Source organism: Puntigrus tetrazona, chromosome 24 (assembly GCF_018831695.1).
Source record: "Puntigrus tetrazona isolate hp1 chromosome 24, ASM1883169v1, whole genome shotgun sequence".
NCBI lineage: Eukaryota > Metazoa > Chordata > Actinopteri > Cypriniformes > Cyprinidae > Puntigrus > Puntigrus tetrazona.
The window spans coordinates 13,501,682-13,519,827 of record NC_056722.1 but is presented as its reverse complement, the minus strand read 5'-3'; the positions used below and the strand labels follow the sequence as shown (position 1 = coordinate 13,519,827).

Genomic DNA, 18,146 nt, shown 5'->3' with positions numbered 1-18,146 from the left:
CTGAATCATAGTAAAAAGCAGGAACAAAACAAATAAACTCAATTTTGTTTAGTGGAGAGATGCAGAAGAACCATTTTAGGGTTCGTCAACTTCATCTTGTTTTAATAATAATTTTAATAATCAGAAATAATCTTTGATTCATTGATATTAAAAGATTCTCCATGGAAACCATAGATGCCCAGTAAATAATTTTCTTTACTGTATATAATCTTGACTGTTTTTAATGCGTACAAAATACCATGATTACATTTAGAGCTATAGAAACATTTCAAGCTTTATATGGTGTTCTCCAAAAAACAATGCTACAGCCAGTTATTCTATTTTTGAAATGTGCATTCCGTGACAAATCGTCTGTTGTTGGTTTTGGTCTGTGAGTTCCACCCACTTCCAATTACTCCAATAGCATTTGGAGACCGGGTTGCCAGCTGGCGGAAAACACGGTACTGCACATTCATTAAAAATGCATCAGAGATTGCAGATTCTACCTGACCTAAAAATCTAAAAACCTCTATGACCGGAAGCATTCTAGAAGTGCACATTAATAGACAATATCAGACCACATACGTTCCTGTTGCCTGTCCCAATCTGGCAGCATGAGAGCTAAGTCTAAGAGAAACCGGAGTGGGTGAAACAATATTTAGAATTTTGTCTGCAGTACTCAACCGTGACCTGTCAATATTACATACTGCACCTTAAGAGTCTCATTTGTGTAGTTTTGTTTAACAAAACAGTTCTAAAGCAACTTATGATATTGTGTCTAAAATATGTTACCGATATTAGGTTCTTGAATGTTGAATTGTGTTATAAAAAGTAATATCACAAAACCATTCTGCCTCAGCTATTACAATAACTTCTCATAAATGGTTCAAACCTTCACTGTTATAAATAATGAATAATCAATGAATAATGTTAATACAAGCGCCAAACATGCAGTGTGAAACGAGCATTCCAGATGATCGATTCTGTAGGTTTTATGCACTAAACCAGTCTATATGGTACAAAAATGATATGTAGATGGGTTTGCTGTTTCAGCAGACAGAGAAAAATAGATGATGTCTTGCGGCATGTCAGCGATAATTAAAGTGTGCATTAATTTAACAGCGTTTAGTCATACCATATGCAACGATGGGTTTCAGAGAGCGTTATTCTTGAGGGACGAGCCAGATGCTGGATTCATTTCAATTCATTCATTCCTCATCTCTTTCATGTTTAAGTTCTCAATTTGCTTTTGAGCACCAATCCTGAAATGTCATAGTGCAGACTTCCAATATCAGTTACAGTCACTGATTAAACTGCATTATTATGTCTAAAGAGACAGCACAAGGCTCTTTGAAACATCACAAATGAGTATCTAATACCCTTCTTAAATTGTCACGAACTGTCAATGCATGCTTTTCAGCATTTAACTACTGTGTGCCTGAAAAAAAGCCAAAAGTGTCATAGCAACCAATAAAATATAAACACGTTTTGTGCTGAGAAAAACACTTGTTTAAGTTGGTATTAAAGCAGAAATTCACCGTGATTAATGGAGCTCAATACACATTGAATGAATCTGTAAAGGTGTTTAGAGCACTCTGAGGTGTGCAGATGTTAAAAGCAGTGGATATGACAGGATCCATTTCTCACATGGGGGCATGACATGAGTGATGCACTCAAAACCAGCAGCTACCTTGTCAGCAAAGAGTTTCCACCTGCCTCCATGTTCCAATTTATTTACGGCTAGATACCTAATTGTCTCAGATTTAGATGTCAGTGAATGCAACCACTAATTATGTTGTATTCACTAAGGTACCATTCAAAGCAGCTTTAATTTCGACAACTACAAGAAGAAATAACTGCACATTCTCTCAAGAAATATTTGCATGATATTACATCAGATCAAAAAGTCTTTTAGAAATAGACGGAAAAAGAATAAGTGTATATATATATATATATATATATATATATATATATATATATATATATATATATATATATATATATATATACACAATATATATATACACACACACACACACACACACACACACACACATGCACACATACGTACTTAGAGGCTCTTCATACATAGAGATTAAGGAATACAACAAAACCCTGTTTTTTTCAATAAAACTATAATAATTGACACTAGTGAAAATAAAAAAATTAAATGAAAGGTTTGGATGGCTGTATAAATTTAGACCAGCCCATGCTGTATTCATATGTGTTTTCAGCATAGCTTATCACCTTTCACACACGATTCTGCCGAGGCTTAAGAATGCAGTGTCAGTCAGAGGCGGTCATACCAGTCATCGCTGAATTTTGTTCAGACTAAAACATGCTGATTCCCATAATCATAAGCAACAAAAATGTGTAGACATTACATAAAGTAAGTTTAATTTATCATACATATTACAAGAGGAGTTATGAGTGCTTAAACATTAGCTAAAATGACTGTACATTAATTAATTCACATTAAAACTATATATATATATATATATATATATATATATATATATATATATATATATATATATATATATATAACTCTTTAATAACTTTAAATATTCAATCGCATTTATGTCTTGCAAGATGCATTAAACTAAGTAAATATATCTGAATACCACTTCAAATGCAAAAAAGGCTTTAATGTTTTATATGTAATTATTATATATTTCTATTATAATATATTTCTATTAAACTTACTAATGCTATTATTCATTTCAAAAGATAATAGAAGGATCTTAGTAAACATCTCTAAATAATTAAATATAAGATTTGAATGCTTTCTGTTTTTCTAAGATTGTGGTTTGTGGTTATGGCACAGTTTGAACTAATCTTGTAGAATGGCCCATATATGTATAAATATACATATTAATATTATAAAGTATTATAATATATTTATATATAGTAAATTCAATGATTCATACATTAACATTAATAAAATTAAGTATATAAATATTTTAAAAACTATGCATGAAATAATGTTTCAAAGATATTTCAAAACCCATGTCTTTGAATAAACTTAATTTAGCTTCAAGTGACTTTTTCTCAGCAACCCTATTATATTATAGCAATAATATTATAGATATACAGTACGTAAATTAACTTATTGCCACATCAACTTATTGTTGTTAAATTAGTTTCATATCAGTAATACTGCTAAATGTATATCCCTTTATTAAATTAGCATATATATATATATATATATATATATATATATATATATATATATATGTATATATATATATATATATATATATATATATATATATATATAAAGTTACCTATTTGAACATCTGTACTTTAAAAATGACAAAGAATCGCATCCAGGTAGGTTATCATTTCAACTTTAACAAATCCAGTTTCATCTGCGAGGCAATCCATGTAACAAGCATCGAGTTTACACTCTTCACTGACAAAATTCAATACGGAGCCTTCCTTTTTCTGTAGATTGGATCCTACATGATTAATATGGGGATTTTAAATTAGGTCACATCTGGAACAGACAAAAGAACCGCACAGTCTGACCCCCTCCGCTTTTGTTGAACAACAGCTTGTTTCACAGCACAGCATGCCTGAACCATGCAATATTTATACCTGACTTGACAGGTAACTTGAGCACATCTACAAAGGCAATCATCTTCATGAATTAAGCTGAAAATCAAATGCCATCACCAGACATGGAGAACAGCCTACAGAGGATTTAAGATGTGGCCAATTTTCCCTGACTCCACAATCAGAAAGGGGAGTGAAAAACTGTTTCATATGGCACAGAAATGTTCATTCTCTCTGGAGATGTTGCTCATATAACGTCTCGTCAGTGCAATCTGAGCTCAGTGGGATGGATAGTATAATACCATATGAGTTTCAGATTAAAACAATTTCTGTAGCTACATTACAAAAATAAATACATAAAAATACGACAATGCATAGCTGATTTTGAACATCCTATTATAGAAGTATTAATAAGTGCCTTTGTTATACCTGCCTGAGTGTGTTTTTGTAAATTTAGTAGCAGATAATTAATCATTTCAGACACCTGAGATGCCCCTGATGATTGCCTGAAGGAAGAGATAAAATTAGATTTAATATTTGAGAAGCTAAGACGAGCAAGCTATTTATAAGCATTCTATCTGGAATATGGTTATTAGACACTTCATATATAAAAAAATGAAGAATATTCTGAGAATATTCTTCACATTCTCAGAAAATCTTAGGAAAAGTTCGGAAAATGAAACAAAAACAAAAGAATTTAGACATTCAGAAATGCATTTCTGCAAGAGGTTTATTATATTAAATGTCAGGTTGAAAATAAATCAAAATGACATAATTTACACTCAACGATGAGGTGGCAATGTTATTTCACAAAAACAAGCTGTAAGTTGCCATAAAGATTATATATGGTCGGAGTATATTTATTAATTAAAGAAAGTGCAAGAAAGTGGAAAGATTGTGTCTAACAATCATCACAGCAGCTTAATCAGGAAAACTAGTTCAAGAACAGAACCGACATAAACATTTCATTCAAGAGCTTTGTTAAGCAAGATGTAAGACTAGCAATGAAAGCTGTAATGCGTTAGTGCTTGAATTGTCAGCACTCTTTTTTTAGAGATCAACATCAGAGGTGACACACTTGACAAACCAATGTCTGGAGCCCAGAGGCATGATGGATTACTCGTTAGTTTTGTTTTGAAATTTTCCTCTGAGAAATGACAGTGAAACTGAGACACAGGTGGGCTCTTTTACTGATTTACGACTCACAGAGTCTAGTACTGAAGTCTCGTGCACATTCTGTTTTACAGTCGGATCCAAATCCACATTTTGACGATTTGTCATGAACATAATTTATCCAAGAACTCTCCTTCAGGCCAGGCAAGACGTGAGAACAGATTTGAAGAAGTTTAGCATTACTTTACTTCATTTGCTTACCTGAATGGGTACCGTCCAGAATAAAGCAATTCTATGAAACAAACCCATCATTTTGGACTGTTGGCTTGATTCAGATGTGACAACATTTTGTTTTAGAGAATGCAATACTGTTGATATTTTTGCAGGACAATGGTTTGAAGTTATATACATATGATGAATTTGTTTCTTAAAACATGCAGCTTAAATGATGGACTGGAGTCATTGTGATTCTTTTTATCAGCTGTTTGAACTCTTATTCTGATGGCACCCATTCACTGCAAGGCATCCATTGGTGAGTAAGTGAAGTAATGGTGAATTTCTCCATATCTGTTCAGATGAAGAAAAAACCCCATCTACATCTTGGACGGCTAAGGGCGAGTAAAATCAAAATGCTTCAGCAAGTTTTTTAAAGATATTAAGCAGCTCTTTAAAGTAACAACCCTTGTCATCATTTAGGCTGCTGAACCAGATCTGCTTTATTTAAAAACTAATCACTTAAAATGCTTCCCTTGACTTGCTCTTTGTGTTTCACAGAAGTGAGGAAGGCAAACAGGTTTGGAATGACATGAAGAAGAGCGAATGAATGAAATTTTTCATTTTCAGGCAACTGTCACTTTAAGCACAGACATAGATTACTCAACGGCAAGTGAAAGAAGATTTCATAAAATGTCTATTGATAACATTCCAAAAAAGGAAATGACTGAACCCTCAATGAGCTCATAGACGCTGCTGCAGCCTGCCAAAGTGTCAGCAGTGGCAGAACAAAACTGTTCTGATTCACCTTTTTAAAAGCCAAATAGATGAGGGGGAAATGGACACTGCAGCTGGTAATCAAAAATGTCAGTGCTTTAAATGGGATTGGCAAGCAGGTTGGGTTGGAGGTGGAAGGAAGCCTGGGATTTGGACCAGGGCTTCCTGCAGCTGAATCCCAGGCTTGTTTAGCCACCTGTGGGTCCAGATGTCTGATGAGGAGGACTGTGGGGACTAACATCATCTGTCTATCTCTGGCTCAGAGACACCTTCATATATTTTAGTATTCACCTCATGCACCCCGGCAATGACTGTTTTAGTCTGTGAGAATGACTCATTCCTATTCTGCAGATTGATTTGAAGGTCTTTATGAAAACATAATACGGGTTCAAAAAGTCTGGGACTACTAGTAAAAGTCATTTTCAAAAAAATTAGATTGTTTAGAAGATATTTTCTAATTCAGTGCAACTTTTCCCATCACAAATTATTATTTATCATATATCCAAAGAATCTTAAGGCTGGTTAGAAAACATTTTCAAAATTAACATAATTCTTTTCCTTTTACAAATTAAAATTTATCACTGATCCAAAGAATTTGTGATAGACTGTTAAATAAATCTAATTTAATGCATTTTCAATACAAATTGAATGTATTTATCATCATTAGTTCAAAGAATCTTTAAAAAAAATGACAAATATTTTTAACACAATTAATTGCATGGAAAAATAAATTTTTGTTTACATAATATATTAGTGTGTGTATATTTATTATTATATATAAAATACACACACACACACACACACACACACACGCTATAAGTATATATTTTGAAATATTACCATGTACATATTTCTATTAGTACAACTGATATTATATAAAATAAATAATATAATTATATAAAATACAAAGACATATATATTATGTAAACAAACAAAACCTTATTTTGGATGCGATTAACTGCAATTAACAGTTTGACAGCACTAGTCTTTTTTTTTATTAATTTATGTTATTTATCATTTACTCAATTAAAATTAAGATTATTAAGAAGAAATGAAGTAGATCTTAAAGGAACAGCTCGCCCACCCAGAGTTTGATTCTGTTTTGTTTGGTTTTGTGAACTCGTCAACTGATTCAATCAAAAGAACCACTCTGTCAGCATTCCTTTTGTTTTATATATCTCAAAATCCTACAACAATGTTTATTTCTAGACATTACACTCTAGATTTTCAATGTGGTCATTTTGGGCCCAACGTAGTGCAAAACCGGCACTTTTACAGCCATTATTAAAATCTGTACTCTGCAAATCTAGTGATGATATAAACCACATACGGTTCGGTCCATTTTTCTATCTAAGCAGTGGCCCTGCTGACTGACAGCACTGCTTATTGTGTCAAGAATATTTAAAGTGAATCGGCAGCGAGGGACCCGTACCCTGCGACTGAAATCTCTCCTTCATCTTCTTGAGTTGAGAATTCTATTTGACAAATCCCATCACACAAACACACTAAGCCTCACACCACGTACTTCTCAGCGTGTCTGTGTTTTTCGAGAAATTGCTTTGTGCTTCCCAGTAGGTGACAACAATTGTGGTGGCATCAGCAACCTCACACATTGCTAAGAACTGTGGAAAAATCATTTTCATGCCTTCACCTTAGCACTGGTCAAGGCTGGGGAAAGAGACAGGGATTGTATGCTATGCGATATGGGGGCAGAATGCTTGTTAAAGCGACATGAAATCAAAATGAACTCTATTAGCCTTCATCATAAACGTCTTTCCTTCTGTTTCGCCTGAATCATCAATGCATGTTATTGCGTCAGATCGCTTCACATCTATCTTGAAAACTCACCCAGTTATTTTATAATATAAGTGCATGCAAGTGCTTTTCCATGTTCCAGCAACCTGTCAATATGTTGCAAATGAAAGAAAACTTAAAGCACCGTACAGTATGTCTGACAAGAACTGTACGTTCTGAAAACACACATGAACCTGTTATTTAAGATGCTGTTTGAAATAAAATCCTTATTACAAATCCTTATTTATTATTTACCCAAACAATCTAAAGCTTTTTTAGATGATTTCCTCGCTCATTTGTTTTTTCCCTTAATACATATTGTATGTATTAAGGTTTAAAGATTGTTCGGATAACTTTAATTTGATGCATTATTCCCATTATAGCTTAATATTTATAATTTATCCAAGAAACCCAGGATTGTTTGGATGTTTTCCTGATTCTAATAATATTTTCTTGTCAAAAAACATTTATTTAAGAAGCATTTAGGGTAACACTTTACAATAAGGTGTCATTTGTTAACATTAGTTTATATATTAAGTAACAAGAACAAACCACAAACAATACATTTAATACAGTACTTATTCATCTACACGATCATTCATTGTTAGCTCATGTTAGCTCAGAGTGCATTAATGCTAACAAACACAACTTGTGATTTTAATAATGCATTATAAATCCTGAAATTAGCATGAACTAACATTAATAAATACTGTAGAATTATTGTTCATTCTTAGTTTGTTAACTAATGTTTTTAATAAACCTTATTGTAAATCTTTCTGTTTAGACGATTGTTTTCTAATTTAATAAATATTTAGCAATTATTACAAATTATTTATTAATCATCCAGTTACTTTTAAGATTAAGATAATTGTTTTCTAATTTAAGGCATTTCCCCCCTACAAATGGCTGTTTATCATTTATTCAAGAAATTCTAAGATTACCTTGATCTTTTTTTTTCCGATTTAATGTTTTTTTCTTAATAACAAATCATATTATTTATAATTTAGCCTTCAATAAAACTTTTATCAACATTGTTAAAAGATTCTCAAACCAGGAACTGATCCAGCCTTTCAGTGAACAAGTTCAACTTGAAAGTCAGCAATAAAAGCAACTGATAATTGTGACCAAATAAGCAGCCAAACACAGAAATCGGCATCTAGGTGAATTTGCTGATATATAATTTGCTGATCTAGAACTGCACGGAGTTAAAGGGAGTAGGAAAGGGTAGTGAAGACAAATGTAGCAAGCTGTGCTGCTGAACTACAGTAGAAACCATCTTGAGAGGATCAGAAGGTCATGAAAGGCATGAGAGATGAAGTGTCAGAGTCAAGATGGCTAATCTCACTGATATAAGGCGCTTTTGCAGAGCGAGCTAACATCCATTTCCCATGAGTGCTGCACACAAGCCATAGACTGTAAATTGCTAGAGTATTCAGTACAGCAAGTGAATTATTCCTCTTTGACAGCAATCATCAACAGCCTGGCATTGACATTGCTTCAGGGAAGAACCCCGGTTGAATCAAAGGAAAGAACGGCAATGAAAGACACTTTAAAGGATCGGTTTGTGTAAAATTAAAAATTCTGTCATCATCTACAAACCCCTTATGCTGTTACAAACCCGCACAACCTTCTTCTGCGGAGCATAAAAGATGACGAGCGCCAAATGATGTGTTGGTTGCTTTTTTCCATAACAATGAATGGGAACTGAAGCTTTCAAGCTCCAAAAAGAAGACAAAAATACACAAGCTTGCTTCACAAGACGTTAATTGATAGACTGGAGTCGTGTGGGATACTTGTGGGTCATTTTGATGTTTTTAGCAGCTCGTTGGACTTTTATTTTGATGCCACTCATTCATTGAATTTTTTTAAAATGGTCCTCATTCAAAATAGCTATTAATTTAGCCGATGCATAAACTGTTTTATCATTGGTATATAATTTAGCACTTCTCAATACCAGATATAAATCATTAGTAAAAAATAAAATACAATAGCGGTCGCAGCAAGTCCCTTGTGGAACTCCACATTCAGTTCCCGATGGTCTAAATCTATAACAGGTTTGAAAAAACATGAAAATGCGTGTTAAATGACTGAAAGCGTTTAGCTTAACGGTCGCTTAACGTCGCAGCGCACTGCATAAAAGGCAACGCAACAGCCTTAAAGATCTGTGACATTGAAAAATGAATCTGTGGAAGGTGGCAATAATTATTTTGCAGTCACATAACTTAAAGCATTATGTACACGTGTAAACTTGCGAAGAGGAGGAGTAAATGAACTACTGTCAAAGTCATTTTTGTTCCCTACAGCAGCTGCTATAATGGAGGTCGTAACCTCTAATTAAAGCGAGGTGAATAAATGAAAAAGCTAAATGAATTAAATCTACGTAGGCTTTTGAAGAACGAGGCACAAACAAAAGTCCTCAACCGCCTAGCAACAGTTCAAGCTCACGATCAGTTGACAGTTTCTACACCGATTCCTCTTTTTGCCTACAGAAATCACAGCGAGTTCCTGTTCTCATCCTTTAACACAGCACATAAAGAGACAGAAATCTGAGGTGGATAGGTTTTGAGTGAAAGAATGGGAGCGCGGTAAAGCGCCATGAACGTTTTCGTGCGGTCCTAAACCCATTTGTTTTACTTCGATTTCTTCTTTAATATGATTTCCATACAGCTCACCGATTTTTCAAAAGCGATACGCGATCGCACATCTCTATAAGGTTAAAAACTCCAGCCTTTATCGTGTCCTTCATTTATAAGCTTTTTCATTGAGATCTTGCCGGAGTCAGAATGATGACTTACCTGGTAAATATTAGAAGACAAACTGTGGAGAGAGCGTTTTATGACACAGCAGCGATGCATCTGAGAGAACTGATCGGAGGAACTGTAGGTCATTTCCTGTAGATGAGAGAGAAATTTATTAAGGATGGAAACTAACATTTGTATTATTTAGATATAAAAGTAAAATATCTAAAAGTACACATGATTAACATGTAGAAAACTTTTAATATTTAGATTAACAAAAAAAAAAAAAATACAAAATTGTAAATGTTTTTTATATTTTTGGTATATTAAATAACATTTAAAATTTTTAGATTAGCAAATTAAACAAAAAAATAATTACAAACAAGCTTGATATGTAGCAAAATCCCATTGTTAAGTGTTATATTTTTGGTTTATTAAATATACCAGCCAGTGGCGAGAACGATGCTTTCCCAGCATGCACTGCAGCATAAATAAATAATGTGAACAACTGCTTTACTGTTCGCTTTTAACAGCTTACTGCATTATTTCCACTTGAGATTGATGATTATTTTGCGCATGTCAAAATGTGCTCCCTTTTTCAAAATAAATTAATAAATAAATGCATTTACGCACACATACGATAACATATTCTAGTGGAGGAAGGAAAACGAAGAAAACAAAGAAAAAGAACACGCAGAATAGAACGAGGAAAATCATCATCATAAATTTCACGAGAGCGAACAACAAAGTCATAGCCTTCCAAAACACAAGCAATACGATTTCCTTTTATTTCCAAAATTGCTTCTGATGCTCGCAGTTATTATTGAAGGATAATCAGCCAAAAAGCCAACTAATGCACAACCAGGTTTAAATATGAGGTATGTTTTTGTGAGCTGTATCTTTATTATTCTGTGATTTGTTTTTGTAATGTGATATGCTTTAGCACTAATAAGGCTGAGCAATAAAGCCTGACTCAGGCATTGACTGAAGCAGTGTCCATATCTGAATGTAATGATTCCCCCACAGGCTACGCTGCTTTTAGCCGAGCACCAGCATTGATTTCACAGCCTCTCAATGCATTCAATTCAGATTTTCATTGCTTGTGCAGTAACAAGTTCAATGTTAATAACGTTCAGTATTCAACAGTCTTTTTCCAAGCATTTCATTTCGGAGACTCAAAAACGGAGACTCAAAACTGCAGCTCGGTATTGTGTGTGTGTGTGTATTAAATACTGCCTATGCACATAAATATTTGAATATACTTAGTCTTAGTAAATATACATAGCATTTAATATAGAATAATATTTCTATAAAATGGTTAGAAATATACCGTCGAGATACCTCAGAAACCTTCGTTTTGTAAACTTCTTATCTACACAGCGGTAGCAAACTTAAGAAAATAGTTAAAGTAGACACTGCTCAATAAGAGACCGGGAACATGACAACACAGAAAAAAATTATACATCAAATATGTATCATTTGATCAAACAGAATTATTTAAAATCAGATATTCTAATGCAACAAAGCATCACAGAATTCATCACAGCTTCTACGTGATATTTCTTGTTTTTAAAAGATAACATGAAAACATTTTTCTCCACTAAAAATTATTTCACCTTTAGCGACTATTATTATTATTATTATTATTATTATTATTAGTTTATTAGTTATTTTCTAATAAAAAGTTTAGAGATTCATATTATAAAATAACTTAATTACTGTAAACTGTTCCTTCAAACTTAAAATACAAAATGCAATTTATAATTCAAAACATGGGTAAGCCCACCTGTAAAAAAACATTTTCCCTTCATATCAGCAGAATATGCTGGGCCAATTGTTTTCAAATGGTATATTATATATATATATATATATATATATATATATATATATATATATATATATATATATATATATATATATAGGAATTATAGGAATAGGAATGATCAAAACTGCACATTCTAGGCTATTTGACGCAAAACGTCAAAAGGCGATTTTGTGTTTTGAGGTTATAAAACTGCAGTTTTCAAAGCGAGGAACCGTGGGAAAATATTATTGATTCTGAGACATAAGAGCCATTTTTCCCGGAAGCGTCCTGGCCAGGATTTCTATATTGCCTAAAAATACGAACACTAGTTGCTGTAAAACACCAGCAAGCTATTCGTTTTAGCATAAAGTATACTTACAGACGGCAGGGTGGCAATACGGGCCATTTTCCAGGACGCGTCCTTGCCAGGATTTCTGTATTGCTTTGATTCAAAGTACCTCGAGCATTTTAAAACATCCGGAACCGATGTCATACACCGATCGGTCTGCACGGAACGAAGCCAAAACCTGGAAAATGGCACGTATTGTCACCCTGCCGTCTGTAAGTATACTTTATGCTAAAATGAATAGCTTGCTGGTGTTTTACTGCAACCAGTGTTCGTTCCAGCCGGAAACTGCAGTGACTTGCAGCCTTTTATTTGAAGGTTTGCTAAACTGTATTATAGGTAGATGGACGTTTTCCACCATTTAAGTCCTTAAACGACTTCAGTCTGAGCAAAGGCTATTACGTCATTAAATGTTGTATACACATAAACATAAATAAATAAATAAATGCTAGGCATTTTTGTTTTCCAATATAAATGTCTAGCCTTTACCTCCTTTACAATCAGACTTTACGCAAAAATGGAAATTTTACAAAGTGAGCTTATACCTATACAAATGTCTGCCGACAAAGAATGATTTTTTTTTTTTATAATGTAACGTAATTAACACTTGGGTAACTCACCTGGTGCAGCAAACACGAGTCAAAGTAAAACGGCATGCCTAAATGCGTTCTCTCACATTTGTTTTCTCATTATCTGTAAAATTTAGCGCATTCTTTTCAAACGCTAAAGGTCTTTGAAGTTTAGATTTTTTTTAATGGAAACATTGCTAAACGCTCGTCTTGATCTGTTCTCCGACGCTCGCAAAACGTAATTACGGTGAAAAGGTCACGCTTGACGTAAGCGGAAGTACTGAGTCTATGAAAAGTCACAATTTTCTTTTCTAGCAAACATTTTCTTTTAGGGTTTTTTATATATTAAATCATCCAGGATACGCAGAATAACGTCAACTTTTGAACGGTCCTCCTCCTCCGCATTTGTAAACACTGACCCTGTACTTCCGCCAACGTCAAGCGTGACCTTTCCAGGAGAACGCTTGTGTTTATAAAACATGCACTTTTTTTTTTTTTTAAATGACAGATCGTTTGGCGAGATTGGACCCTTATTCGTCGCCTGGTATCGTTTACAGCCCTTTGAAGCTGCACTGAAACTCTAATTTTGACCTTCAACCGTTTGAAGTCCATTGAAGTTCACTATATCCTTAACTGTTTCCATCAAAAATCTTTCATTTATTTTCGACTGAAGAAAGAAATACATAAACAGCTTGGATTACACGGGGTGGGTAAATTATCGGAAATTTTAATTTGAAAGTGAACAAATCCTTGAGAGTAATTCACTGTCATAGTTACAGTGGATGGCTGTACGCGTGCATTTGTTGACGTGAAACAATCCACTCTGTTTGCTCAGTTTCATAATCATACATGTCTCTTTTAAAAGTATCAGTGTTTTCCATTGAACCCGACCTGACTAAATGAGTCAATTCAAGCAGCTAATCGACATGCAGCATTTCATAGACTGGACACAGTGAGGTATATGAAGCAATTTTAATTTATGCACATAAAACAAGCAAACAAAGTTTTACAAGTAGAAAAGAATTAGTAGAAATTGAAAAAGCGGATTCCCAAACACCTCTCCATAATGGATGGATGGATGGTTAAGTTTATAAGTAAATTCATTCAAATATTTGAAAATAAAAGAAAATGAAAGCTGAAAAGCAGTTCTTTGTGCTAAAAAGCAGTTTGTTTTTACAGATAATACTTGTTTTCCCATGAAATTTTGAACTATTAAACAACTAAACGAATAGAAACATGTCGATAATATTCAATTGATCAATGTTTTACATAAAAAGGTCCTGTAGCGTTTCACATTCTCTCTTTTTTGTAGACCTTACACCACATAAAGACGAATGTTAATATGACAAGTCTTGTTTTGGTGACCGAACAGGGTTACTTTGAAACAAACTAACACTTTTCTTTTCAGAATCGACTTATCTATAAAAGCTACACTGACATATGCGTCATGAAAAGTGTATTTTACAACAAAAACACAGAGATTCCCACCACTAAGAGCTCGACTAACAAGTGCCCCATATTGAAAGATACATGAACACATTTTTTCATAGACTGTGGTATCTACATAAGGATTGTGTTTGTCTGTTGCGGAAAAACCCCGTGATAGGGCAGGCAGATGCGCTGGAGACCACCGTAGGTCCTCAGCGAGGCACAGGGGCTTCTGATTCGGCACAGGAAACAAAGCAGTCCAAGAAGGCTCCACCCATTTAGGACACAGGCCCCGCCCAGTAACACTGGAATGCGACCAACCATGCAAATAAATGAAGCAACGATAAAGCAAAACACATCAGATGAGAATCATGCAAAGCATCCGTGTGCCGTCTCTGAGGCGAGAGTTTATCGGCGTCTCGGTTTAATCAAATCGCCCGCTTTATTTGTCCACCATAGTTCAATTTTATTTAACGATGTCCGCACAACTGGAGAGCATGATGTCCTTGTTATCTGCGAGAATGGTTCTGTACAGCTTTATTGGCTTTTGATGGTAAAATGGTCCCACGTAAAATGTCTCTTATTTATCGGAGAAAAAAAAAAAAAAAGAAGCAAAAATAAAATCACTAGGTGCTGAAGTTAATGTGGTGAAGATGACTGGAATCACAGATCCATTTTTAAAAGTCGTCATAAGTGTTGACGTCAGTGAAGTATGCGTTGGTATATGTTTTTCCTGCTAGCTGAGGGTTGAAATACTTATTTCTTTCCTCCAGGATCAAGTTATTCTTATTGAAAGCCTGCGGATGAGAGAAAAATGTTTTCAGTTATGGAGATAGGAGAACAGAAATGGAAAATACTTGATTTTTGTTTGCATGGATGAACGGTCAGACTGTATTGGGGTTGTGGATCTAGGCAAAAAAAAAAGAAATCAAATCACAAATCACTTGAAAATCTGAACAAAAATCTTGCTTTGAGACTGAATGATGGCCAGACCATGAAGAGGGTTTAACAAAGGACTGATTCACTTGGCTGACTATACATTACTAACTTAAAAAAAAAACGTCCAGAAAAGTTAGTATCATTCACAGAATAATAAAAAGAGCAGTCAAAACACCACAGCATCAAGACAGATGGAAATAACAAAGTAAACAAAGCTTTTCAGAAATGTGTTTTTAGTTGTTTCTGCCACCCATATGCTAAACATGGTTACGCTCTGTATCAGCCAGTTTATACAAAAAGTATATTATAAAATGTTTATTACAATAATAAAAAGAAACAAATACAGTATGTGTTCATTTAAAAAAAATAAAATAAAAATCAGGTTTTAATATTTAAAACAAGGTTTATAAATCTAAATAGTAGTGCTGTCAAACTAATCTAAATTAATTAATTGTTTTAATTGTTTGAAATTAATTTAATTCAAATTAAGTAAGAGTTTATTCTGTTTTTCATAGGTTCAGAAATATTAAAAAGGATAAATAATTAAATATAAATATTCTTTTTTTTTTTTTTTAATTAACAAATGACTATTTATTCAGACTCCTAGATAATTAGAGAGAACAGTTAAAAAGAACTAACAAAGCTGTAAGCCAACACCGTGCTCAGTGGGGTGGCAGTGACAAGCAAGCAAAATAATAATTCAGAAGAAAAGATTAATCCGATTTACAAGGTAGAGAATAAAAGAGACGGGGGGGAAAATGCATGCAACAAAATGGTGGTAGACAGCCATAATCACGACACCAAAATTACACTGCCTTCTCACAAGCCTGAGTATCTGCTTTGTGGGATGATAGGAGAAATGCTGGTGACATATGCAGACAGAAAGAATGGGCGAGCACACCTGCCACGTACACGAGGGTCAGGGGAAGGACAGGGGATTCGCGAGAGGTCTGAGAGTCAGAGGAGAGGATGGTAATGCCGGTCAAGAGTTAGTAGAAAATCTCCAGGCCTCGCGCTACACCAGTGTTAGAAGACAAAGGCTGGCAAATGTGGTGCTCGTCCAAAGGCAAGAGAACGGAAACGTCAGGCTGAAAAGAGGAATGAAGCACAATCATCCTCAGGGCAGCAGGAGACGCAAAGAAGGCCTACGCTGTCGTTTTTTGGCTGTTTGTGAAGCTATCATTAAAGTCAACATGAAACGGCCCTCGCAAACCAATTTTACTTCCATAATGACAGACTTCAAAGTCAAACAGAATAATTAAAAAGAAAAAGGTTTTCATCCATCAGGTTATTTCAAACCAGAATTAAGTTTCTCGTCAGTTGTGGTGCTCTATGTTCTAAAAAAAACCTTTTAGGAGAACTTTTGACTGTGATGTAGAGATTTAATGTCGAGTTTACTCTGAATTGCGTTATGATTCATAATAAATTCATAATAGCTATGACTGTAGTAACGTTGATTACATAGAACAGATCATTTACCCCCAAATCAAAAACGTATTCACATTTTGCTGCCAACTTTTGTTTAAAAAATATTTCATGTTTAAATTAAATGTAAAAAAATTCTTTAATCCATGCAACCATTTTTTTTGCATCAAAAAGCACAAAATGATATAATAAATACAATTACACAAACCATTTAATCAGAAGACATGAATCAAACGACTTATTTTATATGGATTTCTTTTCGTGTAACTTTTTGACATTTGTGGACTTTCGACGGACGATATCTTAATATGTGCTTAAAATTCAAATTAAAACTATTTTCAATTTTAACATAGTGACATCAGCCAAATTGTTCTTTTCAATTCACTTCGAAGAAATATGAAGTATTTTCAAGAAAAAAGGGGCAGTTTGATGTCATGTTGACCTTAAGGATCCTGTACGGGAAAATATATTCCATACTTACAACAACAAACTGACAGCATTCAGAAGAAGAGAAAAACAGTATGACAAATAAGTTGAGCACAGCAATAATACTATATAGCCTTGAAGTTTCATTCATTCTTGTCATGAGCAGAAAGCCGGGCGAGTGAACGTATGCAGTCTCAGGACAGTAAAACAAAGAGTCATTTGCTACATTACCCTTCAGCTGGGATGTTGTGTAAGTGATGCTATTCTTGTGCAATGCATCCAGCTGATGAAATATGCAACTTCACAAAAGTGTCTGAACAAGCAATAACTGAGAAGCACTTTCTGTAATTAGTCATGAGTCTTGTACATTCAAGTCTAATGAAGCCTTAACTGTCCTTCTGACTAAATGTGAAAAATGACGGCGTGCTTTATTTTCGCTGTGCTTATGAAAAAAATGATCCATGTGCCTAGATCTCAAAGTGCACTGCATAACTTTAAAGCATTCCGTAATAAAAAAAAAACTACATTTAAGAGAAAAGTTCATTTTTCAGGGTTAAAGTAACTCACTAACAACAATAACATTCTCAGAAATGCACTGACATGAGCTGCATATTGCTTTCTGATTTCGTTTGAGACAATCGTACACGAACGGAGTATACAAACTGAATCAAAACTGCACTTATGAGAAAGCAGTGTATGAATGTATGAATTGATTTAGACACAAGACACATCGCGCACATTCGCACACAGACCACGCACTAACTCCATCGTCCGTTTCCCCTGTGAATAACATATCGGTGATCGCGTGAGGGAATAACACCCACCTTAATGGCTTCAACCGAGTCGTACTTGTCCAGTTTGTTGATGTGGTTGGTGATGCTGGTGTTGAGCGGGGCAGCGGAGATGGGGTGGATGACAGTGGCATCATGGGACTGCTGCTGGTACCTCTGACAGTAAGTGTACACCAGTAGGGTCACCAGACAGCCGAGTATGGAGCTGCTCAGGCCCACGGCGATCATGTGGAACACATTGAAGTC

At 34.4% G+C, this 18,146-nt stretch overlaps 1 protein-coding gene across 1 annotated transcript in view; it reads right to left on the bottom strand.

Annotated features, from left to right (window-relative positions):
- Positions 1 to 13,849: 13,849 nt before the first annotated feature.
- Positions 13,850 to 18,146, bottom strand: part of sema5a (sema domain, seven thrombospondin repeats (type 1 and type 1-like), transmembrane domain (TM) and short cytoplasmic domain, (semaphorin) 5A) — a 117,416-nt gene continuing 113,119 nt past the window's right edge. Inside the window, 2 exon segments of the mRNA XM_043226895.1 lie at positions 13,850 to 15,116; positions 17,934 to 18,145. Coding sequence (XP_043082830.1) covers positions 14,997 to 15,116; positions 17,934 to 18,145 — 332 coding nt within the window. The 3' untranslated portion in view covers positions 13,850 to 14,996.